General features: G+C 49.6%; 1 protein-coding gene across 4 annotated transcripts in view; it reads left to right on the top strand.

The window, feature by feature from the left end:
- TAF8 (TATA-box binding protein associated factor 8) overlaps nucleotides 1-6,733 on the top strand; it is a 41,775-nt gene extending 35,042 nt beyond the window's left edge. For all 4 annotated transcript variants that reach the window (XR_004671976.3, XM_055113599.2, XM_063604895.1 and 1 more), the window contains one exon: nucleotides 6,250-6,733. Coding sequence is in view for 2 of the 4 variants with exons in the window: in XM_008958794.6 (XP_008957042.1) it covers nucleotides 6,250-6,334 (85 nt within the window). In the remaining 2 variants the exon portion in view is untranslated. The remainder of the gene's footprint in view (nucleotides 1-6,249) is intronic.
- The last annotated feature ends 12,548 nt before the right edge of the window (nucleotides 6,734-19,281 follow it).

Raw genomic sequence — 19,281 nt, forward strand, 5'->3', positions numbered from 1 at the left:
TCATTAAGGATTTTTTATTTATTTATTTATTTATTTGTTTTAGAGACAGGGTCCTGCTCTCAGGCTGGAGTATACAGGCACTATCATAACTCACTGTAACCTAGAATTCCTGGGCTCAAGTGATCCTCCCACCTCAGCCTTCCCAGTAGCTGGGATTACAGGTACACGGCACCATGCCCAGCTAATTTTAAATTTTTTGTAGGGATGGGGTCTCCCTATGTGGCCAGGCTGGTCTTTAACTCCTGGCCTCAAGGGATCATACCGCCTCAGCCTGCTGAAGTGCTGGGATCACAGTTGTGAGCCACTTTGCCCAGTCTTATGAAAGGTTTTGATCTGTTTATGAATGACGGCTTTGTAACAGTGTTAAGGAGACTAAGGATTTCCTGGTAGGTGAAGAGTGAGGATCTTGTCAAGGGAGATGCCGGTGACCTCCCTCACTACCCCTGGGGCTCCTAGCAGAGATGAGCTGAGCAACTTTTGGTCTGATCTAAGGTGGCATTTCTGCTGGATTAAAGCTTGTGTTCCCATGTGAGTTAGGCTGCCCTAACAAAAAGTCCCCAAAATCAAGTGGCTTAAGTCAGAGGCATATGGCTTCTGTGAAAGCTGGGTGAGTGGTCCAGGCCGTCTGGGTGACTTGGTGGTGTCAAGGTCCCTTCTGCCTCTTGACTCCTCTGTCACTTTGGGTGCTGCTTGCAGGACGGAGTATGGTGGCCACCCCATCTGCTGGGCCCAGATTCCAGCGTTGGGGGAGAAGGGAGGTGTATGAGGGCAAACTTTCACCTTGCTCCTAAGCAGGACCTGGAAGCTGCACCCTCCTAGTAATACGAACCCACCTGGCTGCAAGGGAAGCAAGGAAATGTGGTCTTTACCTGGGTGGCTCTGTCTAGGTAAAATTTGGGAGCTTTGTCACCATGGGAAGAAGGAAAAAGTGGATTTGTGGGAGAGTTGGCAGTCTCTGTCATAAATGAGGTTTGAGTGTGTATGCCCAGGAATGTCTTGTTGGGACAGGCAGCAAGCCCTCTACTAACAATGCACCCTCTGCCTTGCACCATTAGCTCTCCCAGCCCATCCCAGAGGCCAGCAGGTAGGTGCTCCTCCAGGATGGGGGCCCCTCAGTGGGGTCCAGCCCGCTTCTTTTGCTTCTGGCATGTGACTGTGCTGGCTGCCCCTTCCTTCTTCCACATTGTTCCTTTGACTTCCATGACACTGCCCCACTTTCCTTGTTATTCTTGGCCTTCCTTTTCTTTCCTGGCTCTTCCCTCCAGTCCTCTTAGCCGTGGATGGTCACAAACACTCAACCGCTGTGTATGCATGGAGATGGCTCGTCTGCTTCTCCACCTCCAGCCATCATCTCTCCAGGATGCCTCGGCATCCAGCTGTCTGATGATACTTTGATTTCAACATGGCCAGAGTTGATCTCCCCTTTCCCAAAAACCACTTCCAATCCAAAGCTTTCCCACTTCAGACAGAGGTTAGAAACAGTGAGGATAACGGCAGCTAACCGTCGAGTGCTTACCTTGGCCTGGGACCTCAGGCTGGATGGCACGATCTCATTTTCCCAGCCCCCCGCTTGGTCCCCTGGACCAAGACACTGAAATCAGTGACAAGACAGTCACTGAATTTTGCCCCTTCTTCCTTCCTGGCCTGTCTGATGCTGCCTCCCCACATGGCTGAGCAGGTACCCTGCTCTTCCCCAGCCTCCATCCCTGCCAGGGCCGTCTTCCCATAAGCCCTCACCTTGTCTTCTCTCCCCTGCAGTAGGACTTGCAGTTCCTCCCTCCTGCTTTTCACTCCAAGTCCAAATGGCCCAACCAGGCTTCTGAGGTCCTCTGCCAATTCATTGTTTCTTTTGGATAATTCATTTTTCTTTTCATTTATTAAATATCAGTCTATCAATCTGGGCATGCCAGGCGCTGTGCCAGTTCTGAAGATAGCATGACAAACAAGACAGACATGGGTCCTGCCTGCAGGGAATTCATTCCAGTGGGAAGACATACAAAGAAAACAAACCCAAAATTATGACAGACAGTGGAGGGGTGCTAAGAAGGACATAAGCGAGGGTCTTCACGCCCTGAGAGGAGGCCATTTTCATCACTGCTGTATCCCCTGCCTTTGTTAGAGCTCTTCCTCCCCATCACCTCCTAAAATCTTGCCTGACTTTCCAGCCTCTGTAGCCTTTCCAGATTACGTTGATCCTCCCCTTGTTCAGTCACTCATTAAACAATTTTTTTTTGAGACAGTGTCTCTGTCGCCCAGGCTGCAGTGCAGTGGTATAATCTCATCTCATTGCAACCTCCGCCTCTGAGGTTCAAGTGATTCTTCTGCCTCATCCTCCTGAGTAGCTGGGATTACACATATGCACTGCCACGCCCAGCTAATGTTTGTATTTTTAATAGAGTTGGGGGGGGTTCCCCCATGTTGGCCAGGCTGGCCTCGAACTCCTAACCTCAAGTGATCTGCCCATCTCAGCCTCCCAAAGTGCTGGGATTACAGGCATGAGCCATGGCTTCCAGCTCTAACATTCAACAAACACTTATCGAGCTTCTGCTACACACAGTGTTGATACAGATGTTGGGATACAGCAGCGACTAAAACAAGGTTTCCCCTCCTGTGAGCTTGTGGGCTAGCTGGGGGACAGACAGCTCACCAACAGCATGTAGCAGGATGAGCCGCAGACAAAACTCCTCAGACACCGAGTTAAAGAAGGAAGAGGTTTATTCGGCCGGGAGCATCGGCAAGACTCCTGTCTCAAGAGCTGATCTCCTTGAATGAGCAATTCCTGTCCCTTTTAAGGGCTCACAACTCTAAGGGGGTCCACGTGAGAGGGTCGTGATCGATTGAGCGAGCAGGGGTACGTGACTGGGGGCTGCATGCACCGGTAATCAGAACAAAACAGAACAGGACAGGGATTTTTACAATGCTCTTCCATACAATGTCTGGAATCTATAGATAACATAACCAGTTAGGTCAGGGGTCGATCTTTAACTACCAGGCTTAGGTCAGGCAGGCCCAGGCCTGGTTTCGGGTCTGGTTCCTAGGCACCGGGCTACCTGCATTTAGTTTCACTTATTTTTCCTTTTCTGAGTATAAAACAATATAAGAGGGTCTGTCTCTCTTCTCTCAAACAGACCTGTCGTGTCAGATGGTGAATTTAGGGTCCTGGAAGGAAGGTGACAGTGTGCCTGGGTTGGATGTTTGAGGAAGGTTTAATGAAGGGATTGCTTCCAAAGGTGCAGACAAGGTCCAGGGGAAGCACAAGGGTTGATGTAGCACGCGGGCTGGGAACAGGGAAGGGGAGGGACAGCTAGAACCTGGGGAGAAGCCCATGGGAGAGGCTTCTGCAAGAGCCCAGGCCTCAGGTCCAGGAGCCCTGCCAGCACACAGAGCCCTGCAGGGAAAGAGCCAACCCGGCTTCTGTGAAAGCTCACCTCACTCTCCTTCCCTCCTCCCACACTGTCCTGCTGGCTCTCTGCTGAATGGAAGCCAGGGGGGACGGGGTCTGCTGATGTGGGCCATACCAGCGCCAGCCTGCCAGGGCCTAGGAGGGTGCATCCGGAGGGGCGGATGAAAGAAATGATTGCCACACAATAGGGCAGCAGGGGAAGGAGCACTTGCTGCAGGGGTTGCTGTTTTGGGAGGGGTGGGAAGGAAATTTCTCTTTGAACAGAGCCCTGAATGCTTTGAGGGGCTGGCCACATGGAGAAGCATTCCAGGGAAAGGGGACAGCAGGCATACTGCTCTGAGGCAGGAGTGTGTGTGACTTCACCACAGGAGGCCGGGTGTCTGGAGCAGAAGGAGCAGGAGAGGAGTGGGGCAGGGGTCGGGGAGGAGCTGGGCCGCACCTGCAAAGCCTCATGGGCTTGATGTTATTCAGATGGAGACAGATAGAAAGGGAGTGACAGGAGCTGACTTAGGATCATTCTGGCTGGAGCAGGTATGGGGGATAGTATTTCTCTTACAGTCAGGTCCACATAGTTTGGCATTTGCCAAACACGATTCAGTAAGGGGACAGCTAGCCACCCTAAGACCCGGGGGAGGTTAGTCCTGGCCCCAAGAGAGCCGGCCAGCCTGTCAGCAAGGCCAAGTGTGACTCCTCACCATAGCCTGAGCCTGTACCAAGGGAGAGGGAGGAAATATAAACCCGCAGATGACTCCCCTCCCCCAGGGAGTTAGCAGTGTAGTCAGGGAGACAGGCAAACACACAGGAACCTGTTTTAACTCCATTCACCAAGACAGAGGAGAACAACTGTCATTGGAAGTTTGGACTTTAGGACTTAAGTACTGAGGCCGGGCACAGTGGCTCATGCCTGTAATCCCAGCACTTTGGGAGGCCTAGGCGGGCGGATCACGAGGTCAGGAGTTCGAGACCAGCCTGGCCAACATACTGAAACCTGGTCTCTACTAAAAATACAAAAAAATTAGCTGGGCGTGGTAGCAGGCGCCTGTAATCCCAGCTACTCCGGAGGTTGAGGGAGGAGAATTGCTTGAACCCAGAAGGTGGAGGTTGTAGCGAGCTGAGATCGCACCACTGTACTCCAGCCCAAGCAACAATGTGAGACTCCGTCTAAAAAAAAAAAAAAAAAAAGGACTTAAGGGCTGAAGCCTGTGCCAAGTTCCGAATGGGGTGGGGTTAGCAAGTGAAGCTTCAGGAAGAGGTGAGTAAGGAGCGGGAGGGCGGAGATGGCATGGGGGAAGGTGGGAGGGCAGGTGAGGGGGGTATTGTCTCACCCAGCCTGCGGGGACTCAGCCACTGAACTGGGGTGTCTGGGGTGCCCCAGCACAGCTCCTGAGGCTTCCGAGTCCCTCTTGTAATATCTGTTTTGAGAGTGTCAGCTGAAACCAGCCTTCTCCCTTGTAAAGCCAGCAGAGGCTCCCTCAGCAGCATTGGCCCTCAGATTGTCCCTCCCCCAGGCAGGTTCAGTTTGGGAATGCCAGCTCCGAATCAGGGTTGCCCCCCGGAAGGAGTCACTGGAACTGGTGGGTCCTCCTGTAGGTTTCTCTGGAGGGTCTTTCCCATCATGGTCGTCTGGGGTCCAGGGTTGGAAAGGGCCCCGCGCCAGCTCCTTTACCCAGTGAGTTCTTGATGATCTTCAGAGGCTCTTAAATAGACGGTCAGTGCAAAGCCATAAAAAAGATTAGAATCATGTCCTTTACAGCCACATGGATGGAACTAGAGGCCATAATCCTAAGCGAATTAACACAGGAACCCAGAAAACCAAATACTGCATGTTCTGTCACTTGTAAGTGGGAGCTAAACATTGAGCACCCATGGACATAAACATGGGAACAGTAAACGCTGCGGACCACGAGAGGAGGGAGGGAGGGAGGGAGGGAGGAAAGGGCCTCGGTAGGAAACCTCCCTGTTGGGTACTATGCTTACTACCTGGGTGCAATATGACCGTGTAGCCAACCTGTACATGTATCCCCCATATCTAAAATAAAAGTTGAAAAAAGCAAGATTTATAAACAGAGATGTGCATCATAGCTTTATTTATAAGAGCAAAAGACTGGAAATTAGCTAAATGTCCCGCAATAGAGAATTATTTTGTTTGTTTGTTTTTTGAGACAGTCTCGCTCTGCTACCCAGGCCGGAATGCAGTGGGACAATCTCAGCTCACTGCAACCTCCGTCTCCTGGATTCAAGCGATTCTCCTGCCTTAGCCTCCCGAGTAGCTGGGATTACAGACACCTGCCACCAACCCGGTGAATTTTTGTATTTTTAGTAGAGATGGGGTTTTGCCATGTTGGCCAGGCTGGTCTCGAACTCCTGACCTCAAGTGATCCGCTGGCCTTGACCTCCCAAAGTGCTGGGATTACAAGCGTGTGCCACCATGCCCAGCCCCCAACAATGGATATTTATTAATAAACCATTACATATCCGTAAGTTTCAATAATGTGGAACCATTAAAAATTATGTTTTGGAAGAGTACTTAATGAAATGGAAAAATGTCAATTGTATATTAAATGAAAATATCAGGATGTAAAAATAATGTGTATACTATGATTAAAATATATTGTACATAAATTCATATACTAAATAAATAATAAATAGACGGTCAGGGGCTTCAGAGGCTCTTACAAGTAGCTTTGTGGGTACAAGAAGAACACCCTGAGCCTTGTCAGTTTTTGCCACAATATGAAAGACTCCTGGGGCCACACATTCTATTTCTTTTGAACTTTGTGATGCATTCATTTATGAGTTTTCCTCAGCTACTGATAGTGGGTTTCTCATCCTTCTGTTTTACTTAGGCGCATACTGAAAAAAGTTCTTAATTCTGCGAACATCAACTTCCCGTGCCCAGGTGCAAGTGCGGGGGCAGCTGGCCCAGGGTAGAGCTTTGCCATGGACCCTGGCGCTCCTGGAAAAAAATTCAAGGTATTTTTCCTCCTCTTGGAGCTTGTGGCCTACCTCATCTCCATTTGATTACTAGCTTTTCTTTTTCTCCTTTGTTAAACAGTTATTTAATTTTGAAGAGATAATATATGTATACAGTATAAAATTTAAAAGACAGAAAAAGATATAAGTGATAACAAAATATCTTCCTCCTCCCCTGTTTCCCAGAGGCTCAGACCTCATCCCTGGCAGCTGCTATTATGTTACTGTCAATATGACCTTATGTATTCTTCCAGAAGTATTCTGTGCATCAAATGCAAATACTTATATTTTCTACTTCTCAGTGTATTTTTTGGTGATGTTCCATGTCAGTAATAAACAGCTTCTCTGTTTCGTGGCTGTATGTTTGTTGTATAGTTCTACCATAACTTATTTCCCAGCCCCCAGCTGATGGGCATTTAGGTGGTTTCCAGCCCTCTGTTCTTTCAAGCATTGATGCAACAAGCAGCTTTCTGCCTGTGGCGTTTTGTTATGGGTGTCCATTGAACGTGGACAGATGTCGCCCAGCCCTCAGAATGTGTACCAGTTGGCTATCCTGCATGAGTGCCTGCCTCCTTGCCACCTCAGTGTAGAACTCCTTAAACTTTGCTACTCTGATAGATAGAACGCTGTGTCTTATTGCGGTTTTATTTGAGTTGGAGTTGAATTTTTTTCCCCCTGGATTCCTTCTATTTTAACAAACAAGTGTGTGTGTATCAGCTGGAACCAGGAACATAGTCACCGTTCTGTGTGATGATGCCCCACAGAGGGGCACCCGGGGACTCTGCCATCACAGAGGAGGGAACACAATCTCTTTCTGGGCTGGGACTTCAGGAAGAGCGTCCCAGGACTGGTGACATTTAAGCTGGACTTTTACCAAGACAAGCAAAGGAAGGAAGGACATTCTAGGCAGAGTGAACAGAGGACATAGGATACAAGGGAGTGGCAAGGGCTGAGTGTGGCAGTGAAGGTTAAAGATGGACCTGCCGGGCACGGTGGCTCACGCCTGTAATCCCAGCACTTTGGGAGGCAGAGGCGGGCGGATCACGAGGTCAGGAGATTGAGACCATCCTGGCTAACACAGTGAAACCCCGTCTCTACTAAAAATACAAAAAATTAGCCGGGCATGGTGGCGGGTGCCTGTAGTCCCAGCTACTCGGGAGGCTGAGGCAGGAGAATGGCCTGAACCCGGGAGGCGGAGCTTGCAGTGAGCCGAGATTGTGCCACTGCACTCCAGCCTGGGCGACAGAGCGAGATTCTGTCTCAAAAAAAAAAAAAAAAAAAAAGATGGACCCTAAGGGCCTCATTAGCCTGGTAGAGGAGTTTCCATTTTGATCCCATAGGGGTCAGAAGTGCAGAGGAGAAAACACGGTGTATTTGGAACAAATTCATTTGCTGAGCACCTCCTATATGCCAGGCACGGTGCTAAGCACTTCACATAAATTAACTGTTCATCCTCATGATATCCTAATGAGGTTGGGAAAATTATTATCCCCACTTACACATGTATCAACTTATTTATTTATTTATTTTTATTTTTTTGAGACGGAATCTCACCCTGTCCCCAGGCTGGAGTCTCGCTCAGTCACCAGGCTGGAGGGCAGTGGTGCGATCTCGGCTCACTGCAACCTCCGCCTCCTGGGTTCAAGCGATTCTCCTGCCTCAGCCTCCCGAGTAGCTGGGATTACAGGCACATGCCACCGCACCTGGCTGATTTTTGTATTTTTAGTAGAGATGGGGTTTCACCATGTCGACCAGGCTGGTCTTGAACTCCTGACCTCAGGTGATCCACCTGCCTCAGCCTCCCAAAGTGCTGGGATTACAGGCATGAGCTACTGCACCTGGCCTCATTTATTAATAGTAGTATTATTTTTGCTGTTTAAAAGAAGAGGAAACAGAGACTTAGAGGCTAAGTACGTTGTGTGAGGTCACCAAGCCACTACATGGCATGACCCTGCCCTGCTCTCTCCTAACCATGTGGCTACCCATCGCATCTGGAGAGCAGCAGAGTGGGCTCCTTTCTTGGATGAGTTGGGGGGTATTGCCTCTCTCCAGACTAAAGGAGATGGAGACTTCCATAAGAGCAAAAGCTGTTCTGAGATTCCACGTCCCCTTGAAATATGCAACCAGTGATACCAGTTTCTGAAGCATCCTCTAGAGGCAGTCTGTGCATATCCAGCAAATACGGACACATTTTTCCCTTTTTTTATACATGAATGGTAGCATACTGCATAAGCTCTTCTGCACTTGCTTCTTTCCCCACTTACTATCTCTTGGAGGTCACTCCTGATATGTAAAGAACTTCCTCATTTGTTTTCATGGCTGCAGAGTGTTCCATTGTATGTCTTATCCTAACTTATGACCGGTTTTCTATTTAGAGAAATTGAGACTATTTCCAGCAAACAATGCTGCGCTGACATGATGCTCGTTCGTTGGGGTATCTGCAGGCCAACTTCCTAGAAGCAGAATTCCCAGCCTGTGTTGGTAGCTGCTATGGTCTGAATGTTTGTGTCCCCCCAACATTTATGTTAAAATCCCCGAGGTGATAATGTTAGGAGGTGGGGCCTTTGAGGAGGTAATTAAGTCATGAGAGTAGAGCCTTTGTGAATGGGATTGGTGCCTCTAGGCCAGGCGCGGTGGCTTATGCCTGCAATCCCAGTGCTTTGGGAGGCTGAGGCAGGAGGATCACTTGAGCTTAGGAGTTTGAGATCAGCCTGAGCAACATGGCAAGACCCCTATCTCCATAAAAATTAAAAATCAATTAATTAGTTTAAAAGCCCCCAGAGAGGCCAGGCACGGTGGCTCACGCCTGTAATCCCAGCACTTTGGGAGGCTGAGGTGGGTGGATCACTTGAGGTCAGGAGTTCAAGACCAGCCTGGCCAACATGGTGAGACCCCTTCTCTACTAAAAATACAAAAATTAGCCGGGCATGGTGGCGGATGCCTGTAATCCCAGCTACTCGGGAGGCTGAGGCAGGAGAATTGCTCGAACCTGGGAGGCGGAGGTTGCAGTGAGCCAAGATCGCACCATGGCCCTCCAGCCTGGTGACAGAGCGAGACTCCATCACAAAAAGAAAAGAGAGAGCTGCCTCTCCCCTTCCACCATGTGAGGACACAGTGAGGAGACACTATCTGAGAGCCAGACGCCGAATCAGCCTTGATCTTGGGCTTCCTAGTGTCCAGCACTGTGAGAAATACATTTCTGTTGTTCATAAGCCACCCGGTTTCTAGTACTTTGTTGGAGCAGCCTGAGCAGACTAGGACAGCAGCTATTGCCAAATGCTCTCCATAGAGGCCATGCCAATGTCACCTTCCTCCGGAAAAACAGCCCATTTCCCTACACCCTAGCCAACGCCATGTGTTTTACACTTTTGCCAATCTGATAAGTGAAAAATGCTTTTTCGGAATAGCCTTCGCTTGAATTTCTGTTATTATGATTGAGGTGAGCTTTTCCATATTGTGCTTTTGAAATACGGTGTCCTCATCGGTAAGTGTGGCTGAGGAGAGAGCCAAGAAGTTCTGAACAGAATGTGGTTTTCTCTCCTGTGCTGGGAGCACCGTGGCCACCACGTGTTTTCAGTTCAGGGATTGTCCTCCAGTGGTGCACATGTGTGAGGTTAGCAACTGCTTCAGGAACTCTGAGTTCTCCTGGGGAGAAACAAACCTTTTAAATCATCACAAGCAGCTCCCCTGATCTGCGGCACCCCCTCTCCAGTGCCAGAAGCTGCCCCCTCTTCCACCACCCTCTCCTGACAATCCAAATAGAATGAGCAAAGCGGTTTTTTTCACCCTACGTTCCTCAGGCCGGATACATTCTAGAGAATTGTGAGACTTTGCCCTAAGCTGCCAAGTGCTCCCCAAGGAGATCGGTCACCAGGAGAGCAGCCACAAAGGTCAAGAAAGACACACACGGAAGCAAACCCAGGCTCTGTGCTCCTTCCAGCCCTTGCTGGTGCAGGTGCTACCCCACAAGCTTGTCAGATCGCCCAGCTGACGGGCCAGGCGCAGCCATCGGGAAGGTCATTCAGCCAACCCAGAGGATGTAGACCCTGTCCTCAAGAAGTGCAGGGCGAGTTCTGCCGTGCCCTCTGAAATACTCTCCCTCCTCTCAGAGCCCTCCCTCGAGAGCCTGAGTGCACCATGTCTTGTGGCCTCGCCTGAAGCCTTCCTCTGGCTTCACAGAATGCTCTGGAACTCTGGGGTCTGGTCAGGGAGTGTGTCCTCAGCTTGTCTGGAGGAGGCCTGCATCCCTCCTGAGCTCTTGGAGGTGCCCAGGAACCCTGCTTCTCCTCACAGGGCCTGGCCATATAGCCAGCTCCAACCCAAAGCCCTGCACAGTGCCTCACCCACTCCCTTCTCCGGTCTCTCCTCAAAAGAATTTTACATGATTTTAAAATAATAATAGCTTGCATTTACATAGTGCTTACATTTATATAGCACTTACTATGTGCGATGTACTAATTTAAGTACTTTATATTAACTCATATAATAAATGGACACAACACAAAACTCAAAAGGTACAAAAGAATAAAACAGTTAAAAACTACGCCTTCTTCCTTCTCATTCCATTTCTTCAGTCACCCCATTCCCCACTCCAGAAACAGCTACTATCACTGGTCTTACGTGCTCCTTCAAAGCCATTCTAGGAATATATAAGCACACAGGTATCTATTCTTTCGTTATTACACAAGGGGTGGCTTATGAAATGCATGTTCCGTGTCCTTGTTTAAGTTTTCCTGGTTTTCTTTTTCACTCCCCTGAAATTCTTACCCCCTTTCCCACCCCTAAACTCTGAGCACGGTGACAGGGAGGAAAGATGCCTGGCAGGTCTGTGGCCAGTCCCTACCTGACAGCTCAGTTAGCTGCAAGTGACCAAATTGCTCTGAGTCTCACCTTCCTCATCGATAAAGCAGGCTCATAATGCCTCAAAGGTGTCATGGAGAGATGTGGTATTAGAGATGACAAGTGTGGGCTGGGCGCAGTGGCTCAAGCCTGTAATCCCAGCACTTTGGGAGGCAGAGGCAGGTGGATCACAAGGTCAAGAGATAGAGATCATCCTGGCCAACATGGTGAAACCCCATCTCTACTAAAAATACAAAAATTAGCTGGGATTGGTGGCTTGTGCCTGTAGTCCCAGTTACTCAGGAGGCTGAGGCAGGAGAATCGCTTGAACTCAGGAGGCAGAAGTTGCAGTGAACCAAGATCGCGCCACTGCATTCCAATCTGGCGACAGAGCAAGACTCCATCTCAAAAAAAAAAAAAGAAGAAGAGATGACAAGCGTGATCCTTGTGGAAGAATTAATTGACATTCTTCCCAGGCGAGCTTCCTCCCTCCCCAGAGATGTGGTCACCTGATGGGTGGGCAGGGGCTGGGCTATGGACCAAGCACACCCTCCTGAGAGTGCAAGTGACATGCAGGAATGGGAAGTGTTGCACTGTGGTTCATAGGTGCCTCAGCGGGGAGGGAGAGAAGGTGACCTAGGAGGGCTGCATTCTTGGCCTGTGATTCAGATGTTGGCACTGATGAGTTGGTAGCTCTGCCCTCTTTTGGAAGATTGGATGGGCACCCTCCCCACCTCCAGGAAAGCCCTGCCCCAGAAATAGCCTGGGCCCTCCAGCCCCCTTCACTGCAGAGCTTTCTACGGCACAGAAGAGATCCAAGCCTGAGCAGGCCCCAGCTCTGGGTCCTCCCAGGAGCACCAACCCCCTGAGGCCTCCTTGCCTCAGCCCATGCCCTGCCAGGGCATCCGCCAGCCACCCAATGCAATTGCCAGCTGTCCAGCCCCAGTCCCACTCTCACCACCATCTTCTTTCTTTTTCTTTTCTTTTTTTCTTTTTTTGAGACGGAGTTTTGCTCTTGCTGCCCAGGCTGGAGTGCAGTGGCACGATCTCGGCTCACTGCAACCTCCGCCTCCTGGGTTCAAGCGATTCTCCTGCCTCAGCTGCCCGAGTAGCTGGGATTATAGGCATGTGCCACCATGAACAGCTAGTTTTGTATTTTTAGTAGAGACAGGGTTTCTCCATGTTTGTCAGGCTGGTCTCGAACTCCCAACCTCAGGTGATCTGCCCGCCTCGGCCTCCCAAAGTACTGGGATTACAGACGTGAGCCACCGTGCCCGGACACCATCTTCTTTCTTCTTCCATCTGATTGTGTTCAGAAGTGTAAGGCCCATGGTTACATTCAGCCTGGTGGGAACTAAGCTTAAAAACCCAAACCCAGCCAGGCACGGTGGCTCACGCCTGTAATCCCAGCATTTTGGAAGGCCGAGGTGCATGGATCACCTGAAGTCAGGAGTTCAAGACCAGCCTGGCCAACATGGTGAAACCCCATCTCTACTAAAAATACAAAAGTTAGCCAGAGGTGGTGGCGGGTGCCTGTAATCCCGTCTGCTCGGGAGGCTGAGGCAGGAGAACCACCTGAACCCAGGAGGCAGAAGTTGCAGTGAGCTGAGATGGCACCACTGCATTCCAGCCTGGGAGACAGAGTGAGACTCCGTCTCAACAAACAAACGAACAAAACCCCAAACCTTTTAGGAAACTCAGGCCAAACTACAATGGAGGGACCTGCCCAAGGTCACTGAGCTACTGTAATAGGTGCCAGAGCTGGGACTAGAACTCAAGACTCCGGCGAGGCCCTACACAGATCCAGCCAATTCACTTGCCCAAAGGAAAGGATGTTTCCAGTCCCTCCTGGCCAACTCCCAACCGTGGGTGAAGGTCCCTGAGGCGCGGGTGGACAGGGAGCCCCGGGACTCCACATCAGTAGCATTTTACATGGAACACATTATTGGTGGGGTTATTTTTACTGGAAAATTTTGAGGAGAAGTTTTATAATTGAATACATGTAAATATATTAGGAAATATAGTGTAGAATGCCCATGAAAAGTAAAGTCTCAAGGACATTTTGCTTTTTTAGTGGCAGCTTCAGGCTTCTCTCCTAAAGCTCGAGGGGGTGGGAGGGCATGTCTATTTGCTCCTTTTTTTGTTTGTTTTGGCAATCTGGGAGGAAAAATATTAGAAGCACTGGTCTAATTAATGGTTCTGCCTTAAGCCGGGTGATAATGATCTGGTTCCTTTGTTACGTATCTTTTTATTCCATAATGGATTAGAAACAGCTTATAACAAAAACAATAAATAACAACAATCTATGAAATTAAAAAGCAGGCCGGGCGCAGTGGCTTACGCCTGTAATCCCAGCACTTTGGGAGGCTGAGGCGGGCGGATCACGAAGTCAGGAGTTTGAGACCAGCCTGGCCAACATAGTGATACCCCGTCTCTACTAAAAATACAGAAAAATTAGCCAGGCATGGTGGCACGTGCCTGTAGTCCCAGCTACTCGGGAGGCTGAGGCAGTAGAATCGTGTGAACCCAGGAAGTGGAGGTTGCAGTGAGCCGAGATCGCGCCACTGCACTCCAGCTTGGGCAACAGAGTGAGACTTCATCTGGGGAAAAAAGAAAAAGAAAGAAATTAAAAAGCAGAACCAGTGGAAAATGGACTTTAGATAAGTCAATTTGGGCGTGAGGAGGAAGAGGGCCAGGAATAAACAAATAAATATACATAAGATGGCAATAAATGCTGAGGGAAAAAATTAAGCAGGGTAACGAGAATAGAGGGTGTGGAGGAGGAAGGGCATTGCCATTTATTTATTTATTTAATTAGAGACAGGGTCTCGCTGTGTCACCCAGGCTGGAGTGCAGTGGCGTGATCTCAGCTCACTCAGTTGCCCTGGCTCAATCAGTCTTCCCACCTCAGCCCCCCAAGTAGCTGCGACTACAGGCGCACGCCACCATGCCCTGCTAATTTTTTTATTTTTAGTAGCGACGAGGTTTCACCATGTTGCCCAGGCTGGTCTCAAACTCCTGGTCTCAAGCCATTCACCCACCTCAGCCTCCCAAAGTGCTGGGATTACAGGCATGAGCCACCGTGCCCAGCCTGGGGTATGGCCCTTTAATGGAGTGATTACGGAAGTCCTCTCCTCTCCAAGAGGGTGACATTTGAATTGAGACCAATGGAAAAGAGCATTGGGTGACACAGGAATAGCCAGTGCAAAGGCCCTGAGGCAAGAGTGGGCTTAGCGTATTTAAGGAGTTCAGTGTGGCCAGCATGGAGTGGTAAGGGGCAGGAGTAAGAGAGCGTTGGAGCATGTGGGGTCTTGTGGGCATCCTAATGATAACAGTGTTTACCATGAAGGGATGGGCCAAACAGAGGAGTGAGATCACCTGACTTAGGTTTAACAAGCTCATCCTGGACGCTGTGTTAAGAATTGACTTCCATCATAAATGTAGCAGCAGGAAGACCAGGCAGAAGGCAAAAAAATGATAGTGGCTTGGACTAAGTGTGTGACAGTTGAGGAGGTAAGAGATAATCAGGGGCCAGGTGTGGTGGTTCACGCCTGTAATCCCAGCAGTTTGGGAGACCAAAGTGGGAGGATCGCTTGAGCCCAGGAGTTCAAGACCAGCTCGGGCAACATAGGGAGACCCCCATCTCTACAAAAAATTAACAATAAAAAAAATTAGCCAGGCATGGTGGTGTGTGCCTCTGGTACCAGCTACTTGGGAGGCTAAGGTAGGAGGATCACTTGTGCCCAGGAGGTCAAGGCTGCAGTGAGCTATTATTGCATCACGGAACTCCAGTGAGACCCTGTCTCAAAAAAACACAAAAAACAAAAAACAAAACAAAACAAAAAAAAGAAAAGAAAAAAAAATCAGAAATGGTGGGTGTATCTTAAAGTTAAACTGACAAGATTTGCCAAGGGATTGGAAGTGGTGTGTGAAGAGTGGTCAGGGAAGAATGCGGCTCCGTGCCCTGAGGTGGAGAAGGCTCTGGGTGTGGGAGGCCAGGCGGGACTCAGGTGCTCACTCAGCTGTGCACCTGTTAAGTGCGAGATGCCATTAGGCAGCCAAGTGGAAACACTGAGTTGGTAGCTGGCTCCATGAGTGGCATTCGGGGGAGGGCTGGAAGTCTTCAGGGTGGGTGAGAGTTGAGGACGTCATGTCTGTTATCCCAGGCTTACCTCTCGATAGATCCAAGGAAAGAACCCATCTAGAATACTTGGAAGGATTGTTGGGCTGCAGTTCCCTGCCTTCCCGAACAGCTTGATCCCATCTGGTGGTTGTGTTCTCTTTGTTTTTGTCATATTGTTTTATTTTGTTTTGTTCCGCAGTGGGCCAGTATTCCCTGCCCCCTCTTAGCTTCCCTAGACAAATGTACCATGTGGTAGGGAAGTAGTGAACTGACTGTTTAAGGTGGTATTCCTTGGTAAGGCCTGGGCATGCAGGGGCTCAGAACACTCACCTCTAGCCATGCTGTGTAGACATAGAATAAGATTTATTAGAGAAACTTGTGGGCAGAAAAACAGCAAAGTGACTGGGTTCTCTGAACCCTCCTTATCTCATAGAGGTGGAATTGGCCAGACTGAGCTGGAAGCACCAAGATAAGCGCTTAGGGAGAAGGATCCCCCACAACCCCCTGCCCATTCTAGATATTTAATTTTTTTTTCTTTTTTTTTTTTAGAGACAGTATCTCGCTCTGTCACCCAGGCTGGAGTGCAGTGGTGTGATCTCGGCTGCAACCTCCACCTCCCGAGTTCAAACGATTCTCCTGCCTCAGCCTCCCCAGTAGCTGGGATTACAGGCGTGCACAACCACAGCTGGCTAATTTTTGTATTTTTAGTAGAGACAGGGTTTTGCCATGTTGGTGAGGCCGGTCTCCAACTCCTGGCCTCAAGTGATTCGCCTGCCTCAGCCTCCCACAGTGCTGGGATTACAGGTGTGAGCTACTGTGCCCGGCCATCAGTGTACACGTTTACAGGGGAGTTGGGAGGAGGGTAGGAAATGCCTGGTCCACTACATTACCCTAGGAGCTTCCTGGTCGAGGAAAAGGGGTGCCTTCAGAGCTCAGCCACTGCTATTAACCAGAAGCTCTGTGTGATCTTCCCTTGAACTAACTTGGGATAATATTTGTCCTTCAAGGATCATGAAATCCTTGGAGGTTTGCCCTCCAAACCTCTCCACTCCCATGCTCAAGTATCTGTCACCACCTTCACCAAAGTCCACTCCCAAGCAGTCATCACACTGGGACTCCTTCAGGGTAAAACCAGCCAGGAGACCAGGCTTCCAGCTAGAGCACAGGGTTTCTCAACCTCAGTACTACCAACATTTAGCTAGATTTGTTGTGGGAGGCTGCCCTGTACATTGTAGGACACTTAGTAGCACCCTTGGCCTCTACCTGCTGAATGCCCTTACTATCCCCCTAGGATGTCAATGAAAAAATGTCTCCAGATCTTCCAGATATTACCAAATATCCTCTGGGAAGCAAAATTGGCCCTGGATAAGAACCATTAAAGTAAACTAAGACACCAGGGGGCTGCATATTCAGAAACTAAAGCGAGACTGGTAGAAAACTGGGGCAACAGAGATTTTTTTTTTTTTTTTGAGACGGAGTCTTGTTCTGTCCCCTAGGCTGGAGTGCAGTGTCGCGATCTCGACTCACTGCAACCTCTGTGTCCTGGGTTCAAGCGATTCTCCTGCCTCAGCCTCCTGAGTAGCTGGGATTACAGGCACCCACCACCACACGCGGCTAATTTTTTTTTTTTTTTTTTTTTTTGTATTTTTAGTAGAAATGGGGCTGGTTTCTACTCCTGACTTCAAATGATCCACCTGCCTCAACTTCCCAAAGTGCTGGGATTATAGGCATGAGCCACCGTGCCCGGCTGAGATTTATTCCCCCCTCAAATCAGAATACATCTTCACTGTTTCTTCTGTCTAATTTCCTCAAGCTAGACTATAGGAATTAAGACAGTGTTGTAACATTTCAGAGCCCCGGAGCCCAACTCCCTGCATAACAACCCTGGCTCTCTGGCTTGCTAGCTCTGTGACCTTGGACAAGTTACATAGCCTTTGATAATAAAAGTGCCTGCCTCTTGGGGTTGTTGGGAGGATAGTATGAAATAATATGCATAAAGTGCCTAGGATCGTGCCTGGTACCTAATAAGCTGTTGCAGGACAGGCTCCCCAGGAGACTGAGGTTTGTGTGCAGCAAGTTTGCTGGGAGTGCCCTCAAGACGCACACCGGCATGGGAGAGGGAGAAGTGAGCACAGGGAAAAGCTGGGCTGCCTGCACTTGCAATGGAGGGGCGCCCTGGTCTGCAAGGACCTTCAGAGTTGTCCTGCATTGAGGGGAGGGACTTAGTGAATGTGAGCTGCCTCTAGGGTGTGGGCGTGACCTTGGGTGAGGTGGCTCTCCCGGGAAGGACAGTTCCTGGGGAGGGACTGCCAGCTGCTGGCTGGGGGTGTGAAAGCTTCAGTCCTGGAAAGGGAGAGAGTCAGGGAGACAGTGTAGCACCCATTGTGAGTGCTTGCTGACCAGTATCATGAGGCTTGATTGAAACAGAAGCAAGCCTGAGCAACACAGCGACACCCCATCTTTTTTTTTTTTTTTTTTTTGAGATGGAGTCTCACTCTGTCGCCAGGCTGGAGTGCAGTGGCGCAATCTCGGCTTACTGAAACCTCCGCCTCCTGGGTTCAAGTGATTCTCCTGCCTCAGCCTCCCGAGTAGCTGAGACTACAGGTGCGCGTGACCACGCCCAGCTAATTTTTGTATTTTCAGTAGAGATGGGGTTTCACCATGTTGGCCAGGCTGGTCTCGATCTCTTGACCTCGTAATCTGCCCACCTCAACCTCTCAAAGTGCTGGGATTACAGGCGTGAGCCACCGTGCCCGGCCTACACCCCATCTTTAAAAAAAAACATGTTTTTAATTAGTGAGGCATGGTGGTGTGCACCTGTAGTCCCAGCTACTCAGGAGGCTGAGGTGGGAGGATCACTTGAGTCCAGGAGTTCAAGGATTCAGTGAGCCATGGTCATGCCACTGCACACCAGCCTGGGCAACACAGTAAGACCCGGTCTCTAAGATAGATAGATAGATAGATAGATAGATAGATAGATAGATAGATAGAAGCAAAAGTATCTTATTTTTATTTTTAAATATTTTTTGAGATGAGGTCTCACTATGTTGCCTAGGCCAGTCTCAAACTCCTGGGCTCAAGCAAGCCTCTCAAGTAGCTGGGGCTACAGGCATGCACCACTGTGCCTTGCTGAAAGTGTCTTTAAAACATTATGGCCACCCAAGGAATGACTGTTAGCCTAACAGTGACTCTATGACCACCTCCCAGTACTGCTTACCCCAAGCCTGCCCTCTCTACTTACTGCCCTCTCTGGAACAAAAATTTGGAGAGATGCTGTCACACCCACCCCAGCCACATTGCCCTGGGGGCAAAAGGCAGTGCAGCAGGTGCAGTTTGGCTCCCTAGCACCCTCCAGCTGTGTGGCCTTGGCAAGGTCACTTGGCCTGTGGAGGCTGTAGTTTCTTCTTTGGTAAGCTGGGAGTGGCACTATCTGCCCTAAGGGAGATGAGGTGATGACACATGACACTGCACAGCAGGGGTTCTCAAAGTGCCATCCCTGTACCATCAGGACTTGCAGCCTCATCTGGAAACTTGTTAGAAATGTGAATTCCCAGCCAGGTGTGGTGGCTCACGCTGTAACCCCAGCACTTTGGGAGGCTGAGGTGGGTGGATCACCTGAGGTCAGGAGTTCGAGACCATCCTCACCAACATGATGAAACCCCATTTCTATTAAAAATACAAAAATTAGCCAGGCATGTTGGTGGGTGCTTGTAATCCCAGCTACTCGGGAGGCTGAGGCAGGAGAATTGCTTGAACCCAGGAGACAGAGGTTGCAGTGAACCGAGATTGCACCACTGCACTCCAGCCTGGGAAAGAGAGTGAGACTCCATCTCAAAAAACAACAAAAAAAGAAAGACATGTGAATTCCCCAGCCCCATCCCAAACCCACTGAATCAGGAGCTTTGGAACAAGTCCCACACACCTGTGTTTTGACAAGTGCTTC

The sequence above is a fragment of the Pan paniscus genome, chromosome 5 (assembly GCF_029289425.2).
Source record: "Pan paniscus chromosome 5, NHGRI_mPanPan1-v2.0_pri, whole genome shotgun sequence".
Taxonomy (NCBI): domain Eukaryota; kingdom Metazoa; phylum Chordata; class Mammalia; order Primates; family Hominidae; genus Pan; species Pan paniscus.